The sequence below is a fragment of the Carassius gibelio genome, chromosome B14 (assembly GCF_023724105.1).
Source record: "Carassius gibelio isolate Cgi1373 ecotype wild population from Czech Republic chromosome B14, carGib1.2-hapl.c, whole genome shotgun sequence".
NCBI classification, from domain to species: domain Eukaryota; kingdom Metazoa; phylum Chordata; class Actinopteri; order Cypriniformes; family Cyprinidae; genus Carassius; species Carassius gibelio.
In genome coordinates, this window is record NC_068409.1 from 19,217,960 (window position 1) to 19,245,438 (window position 27,479).

At 35.1% G+C, this 27,479-nt stretch overlaps 1 protein-coding gene across 1 annotated transcript; it reads right to left on the reverse strand.

The window, feature by feature from the left end:
• Positions 1 to 15,233: 15,233 nt before the first annotated feature.
• Positions 15,234 to 27,055, reverse strand: LOC127971774 (transforming growth factor-beta-induced protein ig-h3). The gene is made up of 17 exons (XM_052574999.1): positions 26,889 to 27,055; positions 26,567 to 26,665; positions 22,692 to 22,756; positions 22,453 to 22,610; positions 22,134 to 22,298; positions 21,792 to 21,938; positions 21,544 to 21,685; positions 20,826 to 21,038; positions 19,811 to 19,948; positions 19,577 to 19,722; positions 18,995 to 19,131; positions 17,625 to 17,755; positions 17,333 to 17,457; positions 16,467 to 16,569; positions 16,330 to 16,391; positions 16,157 to 16,181; positions 15,234 to 16,021 (listed from the first exon to the last, which is right to left on the reverse strand). Exons 1-17 carry the CDS (start codon positions 27,002 to 27,004, stop codon positions 15,960 to 15,962), a joined length of 2,034 nt encoding a protein of 677 aa, XP_052430959.1. The 5' UTR covers positions 27,005 to 27,055; the 3' UTR covers positions 15,234 to 15,959.
• Positions 27,056 to 27,479: the final 424 nt, after the last annotated feature.

Genomic DNA, 27,479 nt, shown 5'->3' on the forward strand with positions numbered 1-27,479 from the left:
TTTTTATTGCTACGTGGCAAACAAGTTACCAGTAGGTTCAGTAGATTCTCAGAAAACAAATGAGACCCAGCATTCATGATATGCACGCTCTTAAGGCTGTGCAATTGGGCAATTAGTTGAATTAGTTGAAAGGGGTGTGTTCAAAAAAATAGCAGTGTGGCATTCAATCACTGAGGTCATCAATTTTGTGAAGAAACAGGTGTGAATCAGGTGGCCCCTATTTAAGGATGAAGCCAACACTTGTTGAACATGCATTTGAAAGCTGAGGAAAATGGGTCGTTCAAGACATTGTTCAGAAGAACAGCGTACTTTGATTAAAAAGTTGATTAGAGAGGGGAAAACCTATAAAGAGGTGCAAAAAATGATAGGCTGTTCAGCTAAAATGATCTCCAATGCCTTAAAATGGAGAGCAAAACCAGAGAGACGTGGAAGAAAACGGAAGACAACCATCAAAATGGATAGAAGAATAACCAGAATGGCAAAGGCTCAGCCAATGATCACCTCCAGGATGATCAAAGACAGTCTGGAGTTACCTGTAAGTACTGTGACAGTTAGAAGACGTCTGTGTGAAGCTAATCTATTTTCAAGAATCCCCCGCAAAGTCCCTCTGTTAAAAAAAAGGCATGTGCAGAAGAGGTTACAATTTGCCAAAGAACACATCAACTGGCCTAAAGAGAAATGGAGGAACATTTTGTGGACTGATGAGAGTAAAATTGTTCTTTTTGGGTCCAAGGGCCACAGGCAGTTTGTGAGACGACCCCCAAACTCTGAATTCAAGCCACAGTACACAGTGAAGACAGTGAAGCATGGAGGTGCAAGCATCATGATATGGGCATGTTTCTCCTACTATGGTGTTGGGCCTATTTATCGTATACCAGGGATCATGGATCAGTTTGCATATGTTAAAATACTTGAAGAGGTCATGTTGCCCTATGCTGAAGAGGACATGCCCTTGAAATGGTTGTTTCAACAAGACAATGACCCAAAACACACTAGTAAACGGGCAAAGTCTTGGTTCCAAACCAACAAAATTAATGTTATGGAGTGGCCAGCCCAATCTCCAGACCTTAATCCAATTGAGAACTTGTGGGGTGATATCAAAAATGCTGTTTCTGAAGCAAAACCAAGAAATGTGAATGAATTGTGGAATGTTGTTAAAGAATCATGGAGTGGAATAACAGCTGAGAGGTGCCACAAGTTGGTTGACTCCATGCCACACAGATGTCAAGCAGTTTTAAAAAACTGTGGTCATACAACTAAATATTAGTTTAGTGATTCACAGGATTGCTAAATCCCAGAAAAAAAAAATGTTTGTACAAAATAGTTTTGAGTTTGTTCAGTCAAAGGTAGACACTGCTATTTTTTTGAACACACCCCTTTCAACTAATTGCCCAATTGCACAGCCTTAAGAGCGTGCATATCATGAATGCTGGGTCTTGTTTGTTTTCTGACAATCTACTGAACCTACTGGTAACTTGTTTGCCACGTAGCAATAAAAAATATACTAAAAACCTTGATTATTCTGGTTAGTCACATTGTACTGCTATTATTTTGAACAATACTGTATGCCAAAAAAACATAATTGGCATGTCATCATTTTTGTGTTTTAAAGGTTCTCAAAAAAGGGACCATGTAAAGGGAAAGAGTAATTCACTCTCTAATGAAATCCTACATTAGACGATTTTCTGATGTTTTATTACGAAAATATGACACAGAGAAAATGCTCTCAATAGCAACTTTATGGCCGAAAAAGCATATTGGGCATGACAACATTTTCTTGTTTCAAAGGTTCTCAAAAAAGGAGCATGTAGAGGGCAAGAGTAATTCACTCTCTAACGAGATCCTGCATTAGAACATTTTCTGATGTTTTATTATGGAAATATGACCCAGAGAATATGCTCTCAATAGAAACTTTATGAGACGAAAAAGCATATTTGGCATGTCATAATTTTCTTGTTTCAAAGGTTCTCAAAAAAAGGAGTACGTAGAGGGCAAGAGTAATTCTGTCTGTAACGAGATCCTGCATTAGAACATTTTCTGATGTTTTATTACGAAAATATGACACAGAGAAAATGCTCTCAATAGCAAAAAAGGAGCACGTAAAGGGCAAGAGTAATTCACTCTCTAATGTAATCCTGCATATTTAAGTTGTGATTCCCACTACACTATCATATACAAATGCTTTGGAGGGCATTTTCTCTTTCTTGGGTCATATTTCCATATTAAAACATCAAAAAAAGTTCAAATGCAGGATTTCATTAGAGAGTGAATTTCTCTTGCCCTCTACGTGCTCCTTTTTTTGAGAACTTTTGAAACAAGAAAATTATGACAAGCCTAATATGCTTTTTCGCATACAGTTGCTTTGGAGGGCATTTTCTCTGGGTCATATTTCCATAATAAATCACCAGAAAATGTTCTAATGCAGGATCTCATAAGAGAGTGAATTACTCTTGCCCTCTACGTGCTCCTTTTTTGAGAACCTTTAAAACAAGAAAATGTTGTCATGCCTAATATGCTTTTTCGCATATACATTTGCTTTCGAGGGCATTTTCTCTGGGTCATATTTCCATAATAAAACATCAGAAAATGTTCTAATGCAGGATCTCGTTAGAGAGTGAATTACTCTTGCCCTCTATGTGCTCCTTTTTTTGAGAACCTTTGAAACAAGAAAATGTTTTCATGCCCAATATGCTTTTTCGACATACAGATGCTTTGGAGGGCATTTTCTCTGGGTTATATTTCCATAATAAAACATCCGAAAATGTTCTAATGCAGGATTTTGTTAGAGAGTGAATTACTCTTGCCCTCTACATGCTCCTTTTTTTTAAAACCTTTGAAACAAGAAAATTAGGCCATGCCTAATATGCTTTTTCGCATATACAGTTGCTTTGGAGGTAATAATCTCTGGGTTATAATTCCATAATAAAACATCAGAAAATTTTCTAATGCAGGATTTCGTTGGAGAGTGAATTACTCTTGCCCTCTACATTCTCCTTTTTTGAGAACCTTTGAAACAAGAAAATTATAACATGCCAAATATGCTTTTTCGTCCTATGAAGTTGCTATTGAGAGCATTTTCTATGGGTCATATTTCCGTAATAAAACATCAGAAAATGTTCTAAGGCAGGATTTTGTTATAGAGTGAATTACTCTTGCCCTCTAAATGCTCCTTTTTTTGAGAACCTTTGAAACAAGAAAATTATGACATGCAAAATATGCTTTTTCGGCCCATAAATTCGCTATTGAGAGCATTTTCTCTGGGTTATATTTCCGTAATAAAACATCAAAAAATGATCTAATGCAGGATTTTGTTAGAGAGTGAATTACTCTTGCTCTCTACATGCTCCGTTTTTTGAGAACCTTTGAAACAAGAAAATTATGACATGCCAAATATGCTTTTTTGGCTCATAAAGTTGCTATTGAGAGCATTTTCTCTGGGTCATATTTCCATAATAAAACATCAGAAAATGTTCTAATGCAGGATCCTGTTAGAGAGTGAATTACTCTTGCTCTCTACATGCTCCGTTTTTTGAGAACCTTTGAAACAAGAAAATTATGACATGCCAAATATGCTTTTTTGGCTCATAAAGTTGCTATTGAGAGCATTTTCTCTGGGTCATATTTCCATAATAAAACATCAGAAAATGTTCTAATGCAGGATCCTGTTAGAGACAGAATTACTCTTGCCCTCTACGTACTCCTTTTTTTGAGAACTTTTGAAACAAGAAAATTATGACAAGCCTAATATGCTTTTTCGCATACAGTTGCTTTGGAGGGCATTTTCTCTGGGTCATATTTCCATAATAAATCACCAGAAAATGTTCTAATGCAGGATCTCATAAGAGAGTGAATTACTCTTGCCCTCTACGTGCTCCTTTTTTGAGAACCTTTAAAACAAGAAAATGTTGTCATGCCTAATATGCTTTTTCGCATATACATTTGCTTTCGAGGGCATTTTCTCTGGGTCATATTTCCATAATAAAACATCAGAAAATGTTCTAATGCAGGATCTCGTTAGAGAGTGAATTACTCTTGCCCTCTATGTGCTCCTTTTTTTGAGAACCTTTGAAACAAGAAAATGTTTTCATGCCCAATATGCTTTTTCGACATACAAATGCTTTGGAGGGCATTTTCTCTGGGTTATATTTCCATAATAAAACATCCGAAAATGTTCTAATGCAGGATTTTGTTAGAGAGTGAATTACTCTTGCCCTCTACATGCTCCTTTTTTTTAAAACCTTTGAAACAAGAAAATTAGGCCATGCCTAATATGCTTTTTCGCATATACAGTTGCTTTGGAGGTAATAATCTCTGGGTTATAATTCCATAATAAAACATCAGAAAATTTTCTAATGCAGGATTTCGTTGGAGAGTGAATTACTCTTGCCCTCTACATTCTCCTTTTTTGAGAACCTTTGAAACAAGAAAATTATAACATGCCAAATATGCTTTTTCGTCCTATGAAGTTGCTATTGAGAGCATTTTCTATGGGTCATATTTCCGTAATAAAACATCAGAAAATGTTCTAAGGCAGGATTTTGTTATAGAGTGAATTACTCTTGCCCTCTAAATGCTCCTTTTTTTGAGAACCTTTGAAACAAGAAAATTATGACATGCAAAATATGCTTTTTCGGCCCATAAATTCGCTATTGAGAGCATTTTCTCTGGGTTATATTTCCGTAATAAAACATCAAAAAATGATCTAATGCAGGATTTTGTTAGAGAGTGAATTACTCTTGCTCTCTACATGCTCCGTTTTTTGAGAACCTTTGAAACAAGAAAATTATGACATGCCAAATATGCTTTTTTGGCTCATAAAGTTGCTATTGAGAGCATTTTCTCTGGGTCATATTTCCATAATAAAACATCAGAAAATGTTCTAATGCAGGATCCTGTTAGAGACAGAATTACTCTTGCCCTCTACGTACTCCTTTTTTTGAGAACCTTTGAAACAAGAAAATTATGACATGCCAAATATGCTTTTTCGGCTCATAAAGTTGCTATTGAGAGCATTTTCTCTGGGTTATATTTCCAAAATAAAACATCAGAAAATGTTCTAATGCAGGATCTCGTTAGAGAGTGAATTACTCTTGCCCTCTACATGCTCCTTCTTTTAAAAACCTTTGAAACAAGAAAATGTTGTCATGCCCAATATGCTTTTTCGGCATACAGATGCCTTTGATGTCATTTTCTCTGGGTTATATTTCCATAATAAAACATCAGAAAATGTTCTAATGCAGGATCTCGTTAGAGAGTGAATTACTCTTGCCCTCTACATGCTCCTTTTTTTGAGAACCTTTGAAACAAGAAAATGATGCCATGCCTAATATGCTTTTTCGCATATACAGTTGCTTTGGAGGTAATATTCTCTTGGTTATAATTCCATAATAAAACATCAGAAAAAGTTCTAATGCAGGATTTCGTTGGAGAGTGAATTACTCTTGCCCTCTACGTGCTCCTTTTTTTGAGAACCTTTGAAACAAGAAAATTATGACATGCCCAATATGCTTTTTTGGTCATAAAGTTGCTATTGAGAGCATTTTCTCTGTGTCATAATTCCGTAATAAAACATCAGAAAATGTTCTAATGCAGGATCTCGTTAGAAAGTGAATTACTCTTGCCTTCTACATGCTCCTTTTTTTGAGAACCTTTGAAATAAGAAAATGTTGTCATGCCCAATATGCTTTTTTGACATATGCAGATGCTTTGGAGGGCATATTCTCTGGGTTATATTTCCATGATAAAACATCAGAAAATGTTCTTATGCAGGATTTTGTTAGAGAGTGAATTACTCTTGCCCTCTACATGCTCCTTTTTTTGAGAACCTTTGAAACAAGAAAATGATGCCATGCCTAATATGCTTTTTCGCATATACAGTTGCTTTGGAGGTAATATTCTCTTGGTTATAATTCCATAATAAAACATCAGAAAAAGTTCTAATGCAGGATTTCGTTGGAGAGTGAATTACTCTTGCCCTCTACGTGCTCCGTTTTTTGAGAACCTTTGAAACAAGAAAATTATGCCATGCCAAATATGCTTTGTCGCATATACTGTTGCTTTGGAAGGCATTTTCTCTGGATCGTATTTCCATAATAAAACATCAGAAAATGTTCTAATGCAGGATCTCGTTACAGACAGAATTACTCTTGCCCTCTACGTACTCCTTTTTTTGAGAACCTTTGAAACAAGAAAATTATGACATGCCAAATATGCTTTTTCGTCTCATAAAGTTTCTATTGAGAGCATATTCTCTGGGTCATATTTCCATAATAAAACATCAGAAAATGTTCTAATGCAGGATCTCGTTAGAGAGTGAATTACTCTTGCCCTCTACATGCTCCTTTTTTGAGAACCTTTGAAACAAGAAAATGTTGTCATGCCCAATATGCTTTTTCGGCCATAAAGTTGCTATTGAGAGCATTTTCTCTGTGTCATATTTTCGTAATAAAACATCAGAAAATCGTCTAATGTAGGATTTCATTAGAGAGTGAATTACTCTTTCCCTTTACATGGTCCCTTTTTTGAGAACCTTTAAAACACAAAAATGATGACATGCCAATTATGCTTTTTTGGCATATACAGATGCCTTGGAGGTCATATTCTCTGGGTTATATTTCCATAATAAAACATCTGAAGATGGTCTAATGCAGGATTTCGTTAGAGAGTGAATTACTCTTGCCCTCTACATGCTCCTTTTTTTGAGAACCTTTGAAACAAGAAAATTATGACATGCCCAATATGCTTTTTCGGCCATAAAGTTGCTATTGAGAGCATTTTCTCTGTCATATTTTCGTAATAAAACATCAGAAAATGTTCTAATGCAGGATCTCATTAGAGAGTGAATTACTCTTGCCCTCTACGTGCTCCTTTTTTTGAGAACCTTTGAAACAAGAAAATTATGACATGCCCAATATGCTTTTTCGCCCATGAAGTTGCTTTTGAGGGCCTTTTCTCTGGGTCATATTTCCATAATAAAACATCAGAAAATGTTCTAATGCAGGATCTCGTTAGAGAGTGAATTACTCTTGCCCTCTACATGCTCCTTTTTTGAGAACCTTTGAAACACAAAAATGATGACATGCCAAATATGCTTTTTCGGCCTATAAAGTTGCTTTTGAGGGCATTTTCTCTGGGTCATATTTCTATAATAAAACATCAGAAAATGTTCTAATGCAGGATCTCATTAGAGAGTGAATTACTCTTGCTCTCTACATGCTCCGTTTTTTGAGAACCTTTGAAACAAGAAAATTATGCCATGCCAAATATGCTTTGTCGCATATACTGTTGCTTTGGAAGGCATTTTCTCTGGATCGTATTTCCATAATAAAACATCAGAAAATGTTCTAATGCAGGATCTCGTTACAGACAGAATTACTCTTGCCCTCTACGTACTCCTTTTTTTGAGAACCTTTGAAACAAGAAAATTATGACATGCCAAATATGCTTTTTCGTCTCATAAAGTTTCTATTGAGAGCATATTCTCTGGGTCATATTTCCATAATAAAACATCAGAAAATGTTCTAATGCAGGATCTCGTTAGAGAGTGAATTACTCTTGCCCTCTACATGCTCCTTTTTTGAGAACCTTTGAAACAAGAAAATGTTGTCATGCCCAATATGCTTTTTCGGCCATAAAGTTGCTATTGAGAGCATTTTCTCTGTGTCATATTTTCGTAATAAAACATCAGAAAATCGTCTAATGTAGGATTTCATTAGAGAGTGAATTACTCTTTCCCTTTACATGGTCCCTTTTTTGAGAACCTTTAAAACACAAAAATGATGACATGCCAATTATGCTTTTTTGGCATATACAGATGCCTTGGAGGTCATATTCTCTGGGTTATATTTCCATAATAAAACATCTGAAGATGGTCTAATGCAGGATTTCATTAGAGAGTGAATTACTCTTGCCCTCTACATGCTCCTTTTTTTGAGAACCTTTGAAACAAGAAAATTATGACATGCCCAATATGCTTTTTCGGCCATAAAGTTGCTATTGAGAGCATTTTCTCTGTGTCATATTTTCGTAATAAAACATCAGAAAATGTTCTAATGCAGGATCTCATTAGAGAGTGAATTACTCTTGCCCTCTACGTGCTCCTTTTTTTGAGAACCTTTGAAACAAGAAAATTATGACATGCCCAATATGCTTTTTCGCCCATGAAGTTGCTTTTGAGGGCCTTTTCTCTGGGTCATATTTCTATAATAAAACATCAGAAAATGTTCTAATGCAGGATCTCGTTAGAGAGTGAATTACTCTTGCCCTCTACATGCTCCTTTTTTTGAGAACCTTTGAAACAAGAAAATGATGCCATGCCTAATATGCTTTTTCGGCCCATAAATTCGCTATTGAGAGCATTTTCTCTGGGTCATATTTCCATAATAAAACATCAGAAAATGTTCTAATGCAGGATTTCGTTAGAGAGTGAATTACTCTTGCCCTCTACATGCTCATTTGTTTGAGAACCTTTCAAAAAAAAAAATTATGACATGCCCAATATGCTTTTTCGTCAAATACAGATGCTTTGGAGGGCATTTTTTGTCTGGGTTATATTTCCATAATAAAAAATCAGAAGATGGTCTAATAAAGGATTTCGTTAGAGAGTGAATTACTCTTGCCCTGTAGGTAATCCTTTTTTTGAGAACCTTTGAAATAAAAAAATGACATGCCCAATATGCTTTGTCGGAATACAGTTGAGTAGGGCACGTTTCTTCAACAGCACATCAGAAATTGCAGTAATACAAGATTTTGTGTGACAGTTAAATAATGTATGTTTATTTAATCTTTTACAGTAATGGATACATTTTAATAAAGATTACATAAGAGCTGCAAACAATATTATCTTGTTTTATTCATACAGGGTATGTTGAAAAAGACATTGAGTAAGGCATGGCGTTTAAATAAAAAAAAGAACTTGCATTCGCAAGTCACGTGCATTATGTATTGAAACATACAATACATTTTTACATAACTTTATATTTTTACCGTTCATTGTTAACTGCTGTCTGAAGCAAGCCAGTTTTGAGCAACTGTCCCTTTAAAAAATACAACCAATAGCACTGACAGGGAAGGATTAACAACCACTAGACATTTTTAAGGTGGAATGGATAGTTCGGCGAATAAGGAGCTGGCGAATAAAGAGCTGGAGTCAGCCTCGTGTCTATCAGTCCCTCCTGGCGTCAAACAGGCTGGAGGCGAATCACATTAGTGCATATCCATCCGCGCATTTGACAACCTACTACTCTTCTGAGCCTGCGGGTGCACTTGAGATAATCAAAGTATGACTGTGATAAATGAAGAATAGTATTGTATTATTATGTTAGTATTATGGCTTCTCTATAATGGCTGTAATATTAGAAGGCATTTACTAACAGTCAAATACTTGTTCTAATGAGATGGGGCCTTTATATGGAGGTGGATGTAACTGTGATTCAACTCTATATAATTTATTACATTACAATATTAGTGTTATATTATGTTATTAGTGTTCATTCGTTCTGACTTGCTATATCTGGCCCTGAATTTATTGCTCATTATTATTATTTAGTTGTTTCTGTTTTGCCTTTATTGAGATTTATGGATATTTTGCCACTGCGATTTTACTGGAAAAAACATAGTACTGGAGCACATAAAGATTGATATGAACATTTGTGCATACATAAAAACAGTTTCCAACAGACAGAAATCATTATTATATCTGATAACAAATATTATTATTAATAATAATATTAGTTCCTAAATAATAATTATTAATAATAATACAACTAAAAATTTTTTTTTTCAAAATGCACAACCCTGCAGCTGAATAAAATAGTCTATGTTGATGATTTAATCCGCTTTAACGATTTATTTTCATATATTTAGCCAGAAAAATATTCAAATGAACTTCTAACATTTTACATAACATTAGGCGCTATGCTTATTTATTATACGGTATCTATTTACGTGAATATCATCTGAAAAACAAACAGCCTAATTTGTGTACAGCACACACACGATCTGACTTGACACAAAGAGCAACCACAAAATACACTTAGAACTATAGTCTATGTAAAGGCGGAAGGATACAGCAGGTTGCCACTTTATACAACTACTGTCTTGAAGTTGTGCTACGGTCACGTGACGTCACGAAAGTTGGCTCCACTCTGTCTGGCTTTTAAAACTTCAGCAGTACAACAACCAATAGAGAGTGAGTTACGCAGTACTTGCTCGCGCATACACACGAGGTCATATTCAAACTAATTAGTTCGCTTATCTATCTATCTATCTATCTATCTATCTATCTATCTATCTATCTATCTATCTATCTATCTATCTATCTATCTATCTATCTATCTATCTATCTATCTTCTGAATCTAGTGTATGTATAAACCTATCTTTACAATCAGTACATAAGCACACGATTGATTTAATGTTTAAGATAATGAATATGTTTAATCTAGTAGGTAGCACTTGAAGAAAGTATTTACATTATTAATATGTTTTAACAGTAAGTTTCAGACTATGATGCTTTTTAAGTTGCAATGGATCGACTGTGCAGATGTGAAAACATCTCCATTCAGAGTTTCTCTCAAGCTTTTCTGTAATGTCTTTCAATAAGTGAATAAATGAAGAATCTTATGATATTGTCATGAATGAGCCAAGTGGTAAGTGTGGATTCAAGTTGGTATAATTAATCTTTATCTGAACATTATGTTCATGGTACATAACACCTAGATTCATCATAAGATCATAAGATTTAAAATAATAAGATATATGTGTATGTATGTGTGTGTGTCTGTGTGTGTGTGTGTGTATACGTATATATATATATATATATATATATATATATATATATATATATATATATATATACGTATATATATATATATATATATATATATATATATATATATATATATATATATATATATACGTATATATATGTATATATATATATATATATATATATATATATATATATATATATATATGTATACATATGTATATATATGTATATATATATATATATATATATATATATATATACATATATATATGTATACATATATATGTATACATATATATATATATATATATATATACATATGTACATATATGTATACACATATATATATATATATATGTGTGTATATATATATATATATATATATATATATATATATATATATATAAACACGCAGACACATCCTAAAATAATCACCAGGGGTCAGTCTTTCTCTTCAAAAAAAAAAAAAAAAGACGGTTTCATATATTCTGTTAAACTTTTCTTAAAAAATATTTTAAATGTATGTTAACAACTCTTTAAACAGTTCGTAAAATTTGGGTTTTAATCTACAAACAAAATGCATATACAAGATGGAATACTATTTTTCACATTTACTTTGGACAATGTTTTCGAACAGCTGAAGTAACAAACATCAATGTCAGAGGCCAAGAAGTTTCTTAAGTAGTATTAAATGAACCATTAGTCTTCCTGAGTGGAGCGAGGTGTTTTTGTGCAGTTTAAGGTCATTATATTTAATTTCTGTTCCTGTTTTACTTTGTGTCTCCAGCTTGATTTTCAAGACATCTTCACAGGTCTTGTTCATACAAGGGTCAGTCTTTCACAAGCTGTGAGTTGTATGGATACTGGAGACCTGGATCTACAATCGGTTCTCACTGGGTGTCCTGCATGTGATATAAGAGAGCTATTGTAGGTCAAGCCCACACAGCAAAAGGCCAAATCAGAGGGCAACATATGTAGAACAGGTCATCCACCCAGATCCCAAAACATCTGTGTCTGTCTGTAAGGACTGAAGAAGGACTTATTCTTTTCAGTTTCAGAAATCTAAACAGTTTGTCTCTTTTATGTCACCACCTTTTATGAACACTGAAGCTTGGCTGGGTTTTGTTACTGTAAGCCTTGCCATCAATGAAAACTCGCTCTGTCACTCCAGCTAAAAGAGAACAGCTGCATGCAATACACACATTTAATATGAAACGTATGACTAGCATGAAACAACTGCCCTAAATTCCACTTATGTTTGAATGTAGCTCTGACTTCACTGTGCATTGTCCAAGCAAGAGTCAAGTCGCCAAACACTGATATTTTTGCTCAGTAAGTCTCAGTAAATAATATACTGTATACTGTAATATACTGTAATATACTGTAAAAAGTGAACAGTGTGTATAGTTGTTACATTATAATACTTGATCTTACCTTTAAAGAAATAGTTCACCCAAAAAGAAAATTAATCGGGACAGATTTGGAGAATTTAGCATAATTGGTTCACCATTGCATCCTCTGCAGTGAATGGGTGCCGTCAGAATTAGAGTTCAAACGGCTGATACAAACATCACAATAATCCACAAGTAATCAACATCACTCCAGTTCATAAGTTATCGTCTTGAAAAGCAAAAAGATGTACAAACTGATGTTAACTGATGGACTGGAGTAGTGTGGATTATTGTGATGTTTTTATCAACTGTTTGGACTCTCATTCTGACGGCACCCATTCACTGCAGAGGAGCCATTGGTGAGCAAGTGATGTAATACTACATTTCTCCAAATCGGTTCGGATAAAGAAACAAACTCATCTACATATTGGAATCGCCTGATGATGAGTTTCATCATTATTTCATCATACATTTCATCGTCATTTTTAATTCTGGGGTTAACTACTCCTTTAAAAATGGTGTAACCTAATGAACTCAGGTTCGATCAGACAAATTCTATATTTTTGACTTGAATAGATACAGTAGATGTAGATGTAGAACCACATGAAGCACATTTTTGATATACAGAGAGTGAAAAACGACATTATATCGAGCCATTAATGGCCACACTTGTTTCCCATTAGAAAGATCCTTCACAGACAGATATCCTATGATATAAGATATCCTACAATCGCATGTGTAGGTGAGCTGGAGGCATTACAGGAGACTGCTTCAAATAAAAATGTCAGATTTATGCATTTTGGTCCAAAGCAGATTGTAAATCACCATTAATAATGCCAGATATAACAATAATACTGATAATCCAATTTAAATTTAGAAGGTCAAATTAGTGGACAAGAAAAAAACCTGAAAAACAAAAACACCTCTGATTATTGTGGATTGACACTAAAGGGAAACAGACATCAAATTATTTATAAACGTCTCAGGCATCCTACAGCGTAACTCTGAATGTAATACAGATGTAGACTTATTAGACTTGACATTTATTTCCGTGCAGTGCTGTAATGATTTTAACGGCGGGATAAACATGGTTTAGCGAGAAGAGATTAGAGTATCTTCGATATTTTTCAGCACATTGACCATTGGTTGCTACATGTCTACTGTAATAATAACTTAAGTAGTGTGTTTGCCAGCAGGTTCCAGTAGCACTAAACCCCACTGCCCTCCGAGACACAAAACAGGCTGCCAGTGTCTTGCTGTAGGAGCAAAATGCAGCAGGAATGTTTCGTTTGGGCTGAAAGCTGAGAAAGGGTACTGTGCACATATGCTTCCTACTGCAGCTCTGTTGGGCAGCTTTGAGACATCGCATCACATCCCATCCCAGGACCGCTGCTGGGTACAGAAGCTCTGTTTACCATCCTCAAATGTTTCCAGAGTGTATGCGGTGATATAACAAGCACAGTAAAGCAAAATAGCAGAGGCATCTTTCCATTCCAGTGGTTGGTTGGGATCCAAAAATGGCACGTCTGTTCTGATAGGGTAATGTATGGGGGGCGGGGGGTGCACAATGCTAAATGTAAATAATAAAATGCAATTAACCATATAATTGTGAGTTGAGGATAACTAACTAGAACTATTAAAGACCGCATGAAATTAAAATAAATATTTTATTGCTTTTAGTACATGTATGCTCGCTTTAAGGTCATCTGCTGAAAATTTTAGTGTACCCTTAAACAGTAACAAGCAAAATTCACCTTTAGCAGATATATGCTATCCAAATTTGCAAGACCATCATTTATCTTCGGAACACAAATTAAGAATCACTCTTAAAAATAAAATGCTTCAGAATGCGATAGAAGAACCTTTTTTCTAAACAGTTCCTTAAAGAACCTTTAACCTCTGAAGAACCTTTCTCTTTCACAAAAGGTTCTTTGTGGCGAAAGATGGTTCTTCAGATTATCAATAGGTAAGAAAAAGATGGTTCTTTGACTAAATGGTTCTTTGGGGAACCAAAAATGGTTATTTTATGGCATCGGTTGAAGAACCTTTTGAAGCACCTTTACTTTTAAGAGTGTATTTTTGATCAAATCTGAGAGATCTCTGACCCTTCGTAGAACAACACAACTGTAATGTTCCCAGGTCCAGAAACATAGCAAGGACATCAGTAAAATAGTCCATGTGACATCAGTGGTTCAACTCATTTTAACGAAGCTATGAGAATACTTTTTTTTGTGCGCAAAGAAAACAATAATAACATAATTTATTCAACATTTATTTTCCCTGAGTATGTGAGTACCCCAGACAAATAGTGGGTCTATTCTCGTAGCTTGAAGATTTATCAGTATTGTAATAAATATGTAGATATTTGAGAAATGACTGTTGTACCTGGTTGTATTAGAGTGGTAGTCAAAAAGAGCAAATGGGAGAAGAAGATGTCACAAAACAGGTGAAATATTTTGAAAATATATTCATTCTGAATAATTCCCATCAGTTGCTTAGTGTACACTGTTGTGTTCCTGCAGTTTTAATATGATTTTTTTTTTTTTGGAAATGCAACTTCAAAAAATTATTTGGTATCAATTATTTAATATTTCATTTACCTCATAATCTCACTTTTAATTTCTCACTTTTGTTTATTAATTTGTTTACAGGCCTATACCTATTTTTGTTTTCAATTAATTTTAACCTGTTCTAGACATGATAATGGACCATTTTTACATCTATTTTATTTTTCAATATGTAAATAATCTTTTTACTCATCATCTTATACAGATACATTAATAAAACATTAATTTCATAACATTATTTATGCAATTTGTAAGTGCAGTGTAAATGCAAATTCTAATATGAATATAAAACAAACAAAAAAAGTGTATAGAACCCTGCATGTTTAATTAGATCTAAGCTTTTTTTTTACGCAATAGCATAAAATAATTATTTTCTTGGGGGAAATATTGAAATATGATGTTTTACTGAGTTAAGATGAGTTTTAAGGGATAAAATTAGTGACTGCAGGGGGACTTCAAACAGGAAATGTGGAGAAATGATTTATGAATAATGGGAACAAGCAGACTTTTAAATTATCATCCGAGTGAGACTTTTTATTGCCACGCATAATTCGCCACATTATGACAATCCACCACATTGTGAATTCAGCTCTGTGAACTGACAAATTGGCTTGTAACAGACAGCGCAAACTACATTCAAGGGCACTAGCTAGTTATATGTAAACTATAACTCTGTGGCTACAAAATGGTCATTTTTATTAAGAAATATGCAGACAGTGATCTTCAGTTCTCCACAAAACATCTTTGGTATAATATAACAAATAAGCTGCACAAGTTTACATTATAGACCATGCATGGGAAATGAATTTTTTTATGTGCCCAAATAGCATTTGTTCCAGCATAAACCATGCAAACATGCTTCAGGTATATCAAATCATTACAAAACAATAAAAAGAAATACAAAATGTAAAAGAAAAAACCTTGAACCAACATCTTATTCAAATAATTCAGACTGAAATTCCAAAACAGAAGTCATATGAATATCCAAACCACATGAAGTGCCATATGTCATGAATTTTGCGATATTTAGAAACCACAGCTCTTCATCCAAGGGTCTTTGGCACATGAAAAAAGTCACAATCTTGCAATGCTGAACTGGTTTCCACTTTCAGCATTATGTACTTTGTTGCCTGGATTTTCTCAGCCTTTAATTATCTCTCAACTGTGTGTTTCCATCCTTTTGAAGTGGCGGAGGTTAAAATGAACTACAGTTTTACTTTGTAGAGGAATGTTTACTGAACACGAGACATTGTTCTGCTGCTATGACTTCTCAGGACCTTCTGGAAGAGATCATCTGTAATGTGACAAGAAATATATTATTAAGATTCATTTGACTTTTCTCTTTCATTTTGTTTTCAGTGCAATCACATGCAAATTTGAAGAGACAGTTTAACTTTTAACTAAAGGTTAGTGAAGAATGCGTACACACCATTTTTCATTCCTTGAGTCCCAGCCTGGGATGAAAAATAGAGAAGAAGATATATTTAATTTATTTTGACAATGCAAGCACAAAAATACGGACAAAAAGTTAGCAAGCGAAGATGAAAGCAATTAAATATGAACACTGATCTATTAGCAAATAACAGTTGATGACATACTAACCCTCACAGCAGAGGTGCGTCTGATTGTTGAGTCTTCAGCCTGGTCACTCATAACTTTAGGAGCTACAATAGAGTGGCATGCTCTAAAATAAGAGTGCTTTTATCATAAAGTTTAAGAAAAACTGGATTATGACTTACGCAGTGGCTTTATGATTACATCAACAGCATGTACAACTCCATTGGTAGCCATCAGATCAGTCTCGACAACAGGCACCCTGTTCACGTATACAGTGGAGTTACGCTGAACAAAAGAGATTAAAAAAAAAAACTCATGTTATTTTTTTCTACTGAAAACAAAATTGTTGAGAAGCCTTAAATTGACATTGTTCTGCAAAACAACAGCATATATTTATGCATTTAGCAGACACTTTTAATCCAGAGCGATTTACATTGCATTCAAGCTAACAATTTTCTCCTAACATGTGTTCCGTGGGATTCGAACCCCCAACCTTGCCCTTGGGTGAACTGAGCTGTGCTACCATTCAAAAGTTTGGGGTAAGTAAGATTTTTTTTTTTTTTTTTAAAGAAGAAGAAACGAATGCTATTAATAGTAACAGTAACGATATGTATCACATTTATGTTACAAATGGTTTCTATTTTAAATAAATACAGATCTTTTGAACATTCTGTTTATCAGAAAATTAAAAAAACAAAAACAAATATTGAGCAGCACAACTCTTTCCAACCCCGATTATAAATCAGCATATTAAAATGATTTCTGAAGGATCATATGACACTGAAGGCTGGACTCATGCTGCTGAAAATTCTAGAATAAATATATTTATATTTTTTTCAGTTATTTTAGAATGTAATATTATTTCCTAATATTACTGATCTTAGATCAAATAAATGCAGACTTTGTGAACTTCTTTTAAAAAACGTACCAACCCCAGACTTTTTAACATCAGTACACCAATATGTTGGCTTAGATTTCACTTCTATTAAAGATAGAAAATCTATTTCTGGATTCAATAATAAGATGAAATTGATTGTTGAGAACTGACAGTGCCTAGCTCCAGTTTTTCTCCTGTCAGGGGGGTCACTCTGGTATGTGAGGTCACAGCACCGCTGACCAGGAACTCTTCACCAATGTGGTATCTCAGAAGGTTTGCCAGCTCCTTGGGGTCTCCTATGTACGAAATAGCAAGGGAACAACAGATGTAGGTATATTCTGCACAGACACAAACACTTAAACTGATTGCAGAGTTCCCATAGAAACAAATCCGTGTAGTTAGTGTGTAATGATGGACTGAACATCTGCTTTTCTAACACATATGGTAACACAGGAGACATTACTCATGAGTTTGTTGAGGTCGGCGCGGGGCATTGCACTGAAGGCAGCATTGGTGGGGGCGAAGAAGGTGTAGGTCCCTTTTTTGTTCAGGAGCTCAGACAGGCCTGCTTTCTGAATGGCGCCAACCAAAGTGCTGTACAGATGAGAGTTCATTAATGCACATTATAAGGAGTGTATCTTTAGGCGATAGAAGACAGTTAGACTGACAGTTCAGATTCCACCTGGGTCATTAGAAATCTGAAGAAATTGCAGCATCGAGTTTGAACATGCAAGAACAAGATCATTACGAAAAACACTGAACATGGGGGAGTAACGGCAGCTGCAAGTCCCCTTTCAATAAGACGCCCTTTATAGAGGAAAATCTTTTTTTGGTTAACTCGCCACTGATGTGAGGTTAAATCGTTTGTACTCTCAAATACCTCTTGAATGGCTTAAATGGTCATAATCACCTTTTTTAAAGTAAAAAAAAATATATATATATATACATATATATATATACATATATATATATATATATACATATATACGTATATATGTATATATATATGTATATATATATATATATATATATATATATATATATATATATATATATATATATATATGTATGTATGTATGTATATATGTATATATATGTATATATATATATATATTAAATCTTTTCATTCTAAACGGTTATTTTTAACTAAAACTGAAACCATAAAAATGTATTCTTTACTTGAAATAAAATAAACACTAACTGAAATAATATATAATGAAATAATCATAATTTAGAATGAAACAATAAATATATTTTCGATTTAATTGAAATCTAGTTTGCACTAAAATAATAAAAAATGCACTAAAATAACAAAAGCTAAAACTAAAATATACGGAATAAAATAATAATAGAATAGTATTATGGAATAACATGTTTTTAAAAAATTATTAAAACTAACTAAACATTAAAAACTGACAATATAAAAATAAAAAGTGATAATAAAAACTATAATAGTATCTCAGTGATACGAAAATTACACTGATCCAAGCCCATACAGCTATATGTTTTGTGTGGAATACAAAAGGGGAATTAAAAAATGTTGAAAAATGAAAAGCACGTGGAATTTGGTCTTTCAACCACTCAATAGCTTTGGTTTGTTGGTGCCTTTTGACACCAAACGCAATTTGTTTACAAATGTCTTCTCACTACCTGCCATTCACATCAGTGAGGCCACATTTGATTCAACTTTAAGATGTACTTTTGTCCTAGTACTGAATATATACAGCGGAAAGCCATACTGGTTTGAAATAACATTCAGATGAGAAATTGACACTAGAATTGAATTCAACTTCTTTAAGACATCACTGTGAGGATTATCATCAACGTGCTTACCTGAAACGATCATCTGCCTTCAGGACGTCCATGACAGTTCCCATGGGGGGTGCTAGGATCTGGTCAACGATGAACATATTTGCATAGCGGCCATTTTTGTCATGTGCAGCAATGCAGGCGTTCTCAATGCACAGGGTCTGCAAAGTGAAACGCCTGAGGTTATTGGCTAAACAGATCAGCACATTTGTTTCAAAGCTCTCTTTTCTCACAAGACAAATGATGCATGAAGCGGTCTGTGGAAAACGTTAAGGTGATCCAAAGGAGAGGTTTCCGGTGGTCTGTGAATTCCATTACAAAGCAGAAATGTGAGAGTGCAGACTGAACTATACCAACCTTGCTGCCAGCTATAACATGGCTAAAAAGACAAACGTGGCTCTTATGTGGGTTTGATGGATAGAGATGGGAAATGGGGAGTTTCATAATGCAAGATGTGGTCAAGAAAGATTTATTTCCTTAACCATTGTCAGGAAAATGAAAGTATTGATCTGTTGTTAAGATTTTGTTCAGTATAGATAGATATCAATGCTTCGTTTAAAAATAGCTTCTGTTGAATCATTCCCATGTGCATAATTCAAGACTTACATTTCTGAACACAAACACTCTGAGTTTCAATCCACCAAGGGTCTCCAACTCCTGCCCATGGTAAAGGCTCTTAGAGGAAAACTTCTCCTTGAGAATGTGGTTTCTCAGCAGTCTCTTTAGGTCGGGCGTCATGGCCAAACTCTTGTCTGCATGCAAATTACACAATTACAGTTATTTCAGAGTTTCGTAATGCTCAGTTGCTACAGTAGCTCAAAGAAAATGGAGTGATCCAACCTTTAAATGCATCGTTCAGCGGAGCTAATAAAGTCACAGACTCAGAGCCAATGAGATGATCAGTAAGACCGGCGTCTTTAAAAAACTTGGAGGCTGTAGTAACAACTGAACCCTCTGCAAGCTCCAGGAGGGTCTTGGCTAAAAATAAACAAATAAATAAAAAATATTTAAAATGATGTGTATAATATGCATGCATGTATATAGAAACATTAATTACATTTTCTGCAAAAAAGAAATAAATAAATGTACAAATATCATGTATTGCAAATTCAAAAAATACCATTATGCTCTTTTTGTATCATCCTAAATTATTAGAACATAATCAAAAGTTCCTATTATCTGATTTTATGTCCTCAAAATAAATAAATAAATAAATAAATCAGCATGAATTAATTTAGAAATTATTACATAGAAACACACACACACACACACACACACATGCACACACATATATCTATAATAGAATATAAAATAAAATATGTGTAATCAAATTACTGTATGTATCAATTGCATTTTGTACATATCTTTTTTTTGATAAATTCACATGAAAAAAACATTGAGATTTAGGCTAGATTTACTAACAGCTTGCACCAGCGCAGACCTACTTTTGGCATTGAGAAACTACTGTCAGGATTTACTAAAGGCATGCAGTGAAAAATTTGTGCATGGAACATGGACAATTATTTTTTATCCAGACCTTATTTGCTTATGCATTTGTTGAAGTTTCCCTCTCCGAAGCAAACTTTATGGTATGAGAGTATTTAAATGAATCATGCAAGTTTAGCAAGGTTTGAGCTAGTCAGTTTTGTTGTTTTTTGTACCGTAATTTAACAGCTGAAAAAGCATATCTTAAACCAGATGCTAATTTGCACTGCTCTTAGTAGATTGCTTTGGTCATTTTGGAAATGATCCAGCTGTGTCTGTGTTCTTCATTTCATGCACTGAGGGATTGTGCTCTCACACTAATTATTCCCTGTTTAGTAAATCTGGCCCTAAGATCTTCTAAAGATCAAACCTGAGTCAGGGATAAGAAGTTCATTGACGTAGTGAATGACTCCGTTGGTTCCAAGCTTGTCTCTCTGCGTGACGATGGCTTTGCCGTTGATGGTCATCTCTTCGCCGCTGCAGCCGACTTCCAGCACGGTGCCCTGCAGGGTCTCCAGAGGTGTTCCAGCCACAATGGACTCAGAGCAGTGCAGGTTCTTCAGAATGTGGTAATTCAGCAGATCTAAAGTGGGTGGAGACCAAAAAAAGTCAAAACATCAGCACAATTGTGAAACCAAGACAACTGTTCTGGAAACACAAAAAATGAAACTGATGTTGCAACATCTGGGAAGTTTATGGGGTAACACTTACATGAACCCAAACTCAACATAGTTCCTATATTTTATGCATGTTTCTGCTCTTAATATACACAAATCACAAGTGTACATTATTCCTAACCAAATGTTTGTCTTCAGAATCTTTTGCACAGTCTAATAGCTTGCTTGGATACTGAAACAATTTTCCTCCTTGGCTTACATTACGAACAAATCCCTCTTACTTCCAACTTCCACCCGGCTCCATTCTGCTACAGACAAACGCCTACCTTTAACAAGCCAATCAATTCCCAATGGACATAAATTAAATCCCACTCACTTTTTTCTCTCTGAATATCCAGTTTTCCTCAGAAATGCATCATATTTGGAAGTAAAATGAAAATTGCTTCTTGCAGAAAAAGAGCAAAAGCAAACCTTTGAGAGCAACAGGGTCTCCCAAAATTCTGGTCAGCGTTTCTGAAGGAATCTTCTCAAAGGCTTCATTGGTTGGAGCAAAGATGGTGTAGGATCCCTCGTTCTCCAATAGACTGGTGAGGCCAGCGGCAGCAACCGCAGTCTAAAATGAAAAGCAAATGATGTCGTTCAATTGACTTTGTACTATTTATACTACTAAATGCCTTCTGAACTAGCAAATCCCCTCAAAAAAACTATATAAGATCTACCCGTAGAGTGTCCAGGTCATCATCAGTGTCAATCAAAGAGTTGACATTATTGGTAATGGCGGTGATGACTCTGTCAACAACATGCACAATTCCATTGGTGGCATGCTGGTCTGTCTTCACAAGCCTTGCACAGTTCACTGTAACAACCTGCAACAAAACATAGGATTGGTTAAGTACACAAAACCTCACAGCAAATCATTTGGAATATACACCAGTTGACACAAATCTCAACAGCATTACATACACAGAGAGAAAGTAAACAACATATTTCCATTGAGAACATCTAAACAAGATTCTTGTTGGTTCAAGCAGCACTGATGGTTTTAGCCAAACTGGACTTACTCCATTAGAATAATGGTGGATATGAACATCAAAGTCCTGATACATGGAGGGGAACGAAGCGCCATGCTTAAGATCTTCAGAAGTCAAGCGCTTGTTGATCATGTGGTAGTGAAGAGCGTTGAGGAGTTCAATGTTGACGTTGCTCACCAGGGCATCCAGAATTTCCTACAGCACATTTTGAAATGACATTGAGCTAATCTTAATAATTTCGCTGTTTTTACAATTATAATGGATTTTGGGAACTCTGCGTTGCCTAAAATGACAGGAAACTCTTTATTTCTTCTACATGATCTATGGAGATGCACTGGTGGGAACTCACCATGGGAAGTGCAGCCCAAGCCTCATTGCTTGGAGCAAAGAATGTGAAGCTGCCAGGACCTTCGATCTCTTCCTGCAATTTCGCTCTTTCAGAGTACATCTTGGTAGTAGTGGCTCCAACCACACCCAAGGTTCTAAAGATGTTCACCAGAGGTAGAGCTTTGAAAAATAAATACATTTTTTTATTGTTATGTCATCATAACAAACCCCTTTTCATGCACACAATTTATAATAACGTACCTGCTGGACAGCCTTTTTCCCCAATCACCTTCTCATAACCAGGACAGCACTCATAGCTGACCACCCTACAAAGAAATGTTAAAAACATCACTTCAGTGGATTTCATAGAAGATTCTGTACAGATGGGAGTTCTTCAGGAACTTCTGCAGGAAATCAGGTCTATATTTCTCTCTTTATTACTGTGAGGGCTGTGAACAACACACTCGTGAAATGCGTTTTAAAGTGCATGGCTTAAGCTATACTGTACTTCTTCTTTTTATTTTGTGCCAGGTATTTCCATGATAAATAAGTTCTGTGCTCGAGTTTGTCTTAGAGGGTCATAAAATCTAATTTCCTTTGGTAGCTGAAGAATCCAGAGGTAGGGTATGGGCCAGGGAAACTCCTGAGAGGGAACTCTAACACCAGCAGTCCTGCCAATAAAAACAATGGGAAATTCCAAGGAACCACCATGCAAAGGTGCAATACTGAAGACTGACATGCAACTTTCCTTAAACGTTTCCTTTTCTGAAAGATTTTATGATCTCTTACTAATGCATTTAATACTTATATGCATCACTTTTTACCAGTTCACTATTACTAACGCACTACTAAAAATTTTTGTTTTTCCAAGAAATAAACGTTGCATTTTTTCACGAGGGTAAAATGGGGTTTTTCAATGACACAGTGCTTGTACTGAGACTACTTAGTCTATTTCAGAGCCATTACTAGACTATAAACTTGAATGAAAAATATATTTCTGCTTATTGTGTAACATAAGAATTTGCTTTTGCATAATTCATCCCACATCGTGACTTACAGTTGTTTGACAAGATATTTTGGTAAGGAAACCTTGAAGATACTTTGATGATATATTCCATGGTATGTGCATTTAGGTATTTGAGTTATATTTTTTCAAAGGTTGCTGACATACCAATCTCAACAAATTGTTAGTATGCTATCTTGAGCGACCCACAGCATCTTAGACAGTGATCGAGTGAAAAACTAGAAGGCAAATCTAAACAAAGTCAACAATCCTAACATTCAGGCATGGGACAGACTTGTAAAACACACGGAAGAGGAAAACAGATTGAAGTGATTATCAAAACAGATGGTAACTCAACCTCTGGTTGTCCTCTGCCAACATAAGCAAAGATGGTAGCCATAGATTTCGCACAAAATAAACAGCTTGGCCACATAAGTTACATATTGTGCACTTTCAAGTGGTTCCAAAAAGCATTGTGAAAACTGTATTATGTTGAAATCTACATGTGGGTGGTCATCTGATTCGTCATTTTGCATCTTCTAAAATGCCTCACTTCCTTATACCAGAGGTGACAATATAATAAGATTTTTCTTAAACAGAAGATAAGGCTAAAAAATCTTTATCATTTTTAAAAGGTTTGCTGAATTCATCCAATCATATAATTGCGATAACCAATCTATGTATCAATATAACCACTGATATTCAGCAAAAAAAAAATTCTGTGAAAATAAAGTGCCTGTACCAGGTGGCTAGCAAAAAAAAGAGCACTGGGTAGTAATTTGTGAAAAAAGTTATTGGTCTCTCCTCAAGTGACCTGGAAACATCCTGTTTCACAGCACTGACCTTTATGGACCAACCATACAAAGAGTGCAATTGTTCCCACAAAATTCCTCAAACCCCATACTTCCAAACCCCAAAGAAACTCTGTAAATCAAGTGAACTTAAGTGTCACAGAACCCAGCCTTGGGCTTTCCAGAGCAAGGTACATCCTTTCACCGCAAGGCTCAACATTTTTTTTCTCACAGACATCGGAGTGAATGGAAAACTCCTTGAGACCTGGTCTCAATGATTTGTGTGTGTTTGGGGATGTAAGACTTTCAGGAGTCCCAACTGAAGTCATTTCCTAAAAGCATCCAAGCACCCACAGCAACTCTGACTTCCTTCTTGTTTCTTGAGAACGGCTATGAAAGAAACTCTGTTGAAACATGGGGAGATGATTAAAACAAGTCCTTCTGTGTCTCAAGATTTTCCGGTGTGATTTTAAATCTTGTTCTGGAGCAGAATTGCCAAACAGACAGCGTTGGAAAGAAAAAAATAACTAAATGTATGACTAATAACAGGCAAAACCAACTAATTATTAGTCAGAAAAAAATCACTGTCATTCTCCCACAACATTTTTTTTTTTAATGTACACTACTGTATAATAGTTTGGGGTCAGTAAAATTAAAACTCTTATTCAGTAGTATCCATTAAACTGATCAAAGGAGGTAACCACAATTATTTATTTTTTTTACAAAGTTTCCACAAATATATAATGCAGCTCAACTGTTTTCAACACGGATATTAATCAAAAATGTTTCTTTAGCAGCAAATCAGCATGTAGAATGGTTTCTGAAGAATCACGGGACACTGAAGACTGGAGTAATCATTTATCTTTCCCAAATAGAAAAGTGTTATTTTAAATTGCAATTATATTTCACAATTTTTATACTTATAGTGTATTTTTTATCTTTTGGATGGCGGTGTAAATAAGCCTGATTATTTTATGACAAAGTATCACCTAAACCAGAATACACTGGGATATTCCAAAACTTCTGCACACTAAGCAACCCCCAACACTTGTTGATGTACCTTATGAAAACAACATTAATCTGTTACATAATGTCTTCAAATCTAGACGCAAATAAACATTCCAGACTCCATTCCAGCATTCTTAATAAGCATCCATCATGTCCTGTGCCAAAACATTGGCTTCATTTACACCCGTGATTTTATACTTTAAAGTTAAATTTCTGCATTGTAGACACTGAATACGCAGTTTTCCCCTGAACTCTAATATATGTGACCCTGGAGCACAAAAGCAGTCTTAAGTCGCTGGGGTATATTTGTAGCAATAGCCAAAAAACATTGTTTGGGTCATAATTATCGATTATTCTTTTATGCCAAAAATCATTAGGATATTAAGTAAAGATCATGTTCCATGAAGATGACACTTAAGACTGGTTTTGTGGTCCAGGGTCACATATTTGTCTGTGGTATGTTCGTGTAACCAATAATAACTTTTCCCCCTGTGGGGACATCGAGTGGATGTCAGTCAAACAGCGTTGCTACAAGTTGTAATTGTGATCCAGGTCTTATTGCACTGAAGAGCCTTCAGACAGAGAGGCACTAAGATTTGTCAGCCTCACATTAATGCAATGTTCAGGATGTCAGCCAATTTAACCCCACGAAGACTGAAGCCAATTACCAAGAGACATATGGATACCATTACTAGACAAAGTTCTTCTATATCTACCGTCAACTTGAACTCAGATACCCTGTTCACTGTTCCGTTATATAGATGCTTCATGTGTCTACTATACATATATAACTATAGTTAAAGTCATTAACACTTTAACAAGACATTTCCTATTCAGGTCTTCAAAAGGTTAGTATTTTAGAATATGCTTCACCAAAGTTGTCCAACCCTATATGAATACATGTGATGAATTCCCCATTCAGGTAATTTAGATGAAAAGGTCCATAATAAATGTAAATCTAGTTGCATAAATGAGGGGAAAAGACTCTTGCATGACAACTGGTGAAATATTTTCCATCTAGTTACGTCCTGAGAGATTTTTTTTTTTTACTCTGCAACTTAAAAAGACAATGGTATTTTGTCTAAGAACTCTTCACTGAATCCAATACACTGGTTCATTCTTTTTGCAGTAAAATAATATTTGCAAAATGCTGTTATACTGTGAGACAGACAACCAGACAGACAGACAGACAGATAGATAGATAGATAGATAGATAGATAGATAGATAGATAGATAGATAGATAGATAGATAGATAAATAGATAGATAGAGAGATAGATAGACAGATAGATAGATATTTTCAGTTTCTGTTTTAAGATATCTGTGGTAACTCACGTTGGTTTGCCACATATTTTGCGATGATACCATTGCTTGCAGTTGGTGAAATACTTCTTATCGGTTCCTTGAATCTTCTGCATAGCACAAACATTGGGGCTGCAACACAAATCAAATCAACACAGCTTTCTTTACATTTTCCCAACATGCACCAAATGCTCAATGCATGCTTGCAGGACTAAAGAAGGAAAGTTTTTCAGTGATGTTGGGAAAATGATCAGTAGGGTTGCATATAAACCAGATGGCCTTTATTTGTGTTTATCTGCCTTTATAATAATCATTGAAAGACTCAAGAGTATGATCCCTGCGGAACAGCTCTTACCCATGGGATCTTCCTCTTATCCTGCTGTGCTGAAGAACCGCTTCATACGGGGTTTTCGCGGCGAAAACTGTCGCGATTAAGGTGATAGCCAGGGCACACAAAGTTAAACGCTTCATCTCGCGTCCCTGCACGCGCACTCCAGAGCGGCTCGCGTCGCGCGCGCCAGAGTCCGGCTTATATACCGAGAGCTCGGAGCTCAGGGAGGGGCTCGAGACGAGCAGAAACACGACACTTTCACAGCTCTGATGCATGTTACTGGATTATAACACCGAACAGAATAACCCCGTTAAAGTTTTTATTTGTAATAGGCTAATACACTGTAAACATATTATACTGGTATATTTATTTAATAGCTTATAGGTAAACCGACAACTGTGCATAAAGTATTTGAATGCAAAATGAAAGTAAAATGGAGTAAATATACAGCCTTTTCAATAGCCTGACCCATTCTTGTGTAGTCTATGTAGTATAGCCTATGATTAAAATAGTAAAATAGTAGTATATAATGACCTTTGATGGCCTACTTATTTCTTTCTTTCTTTCTTTTTTTAAAAAATAATTTTAATTAATTTATCTTTACTTGCGAAAACA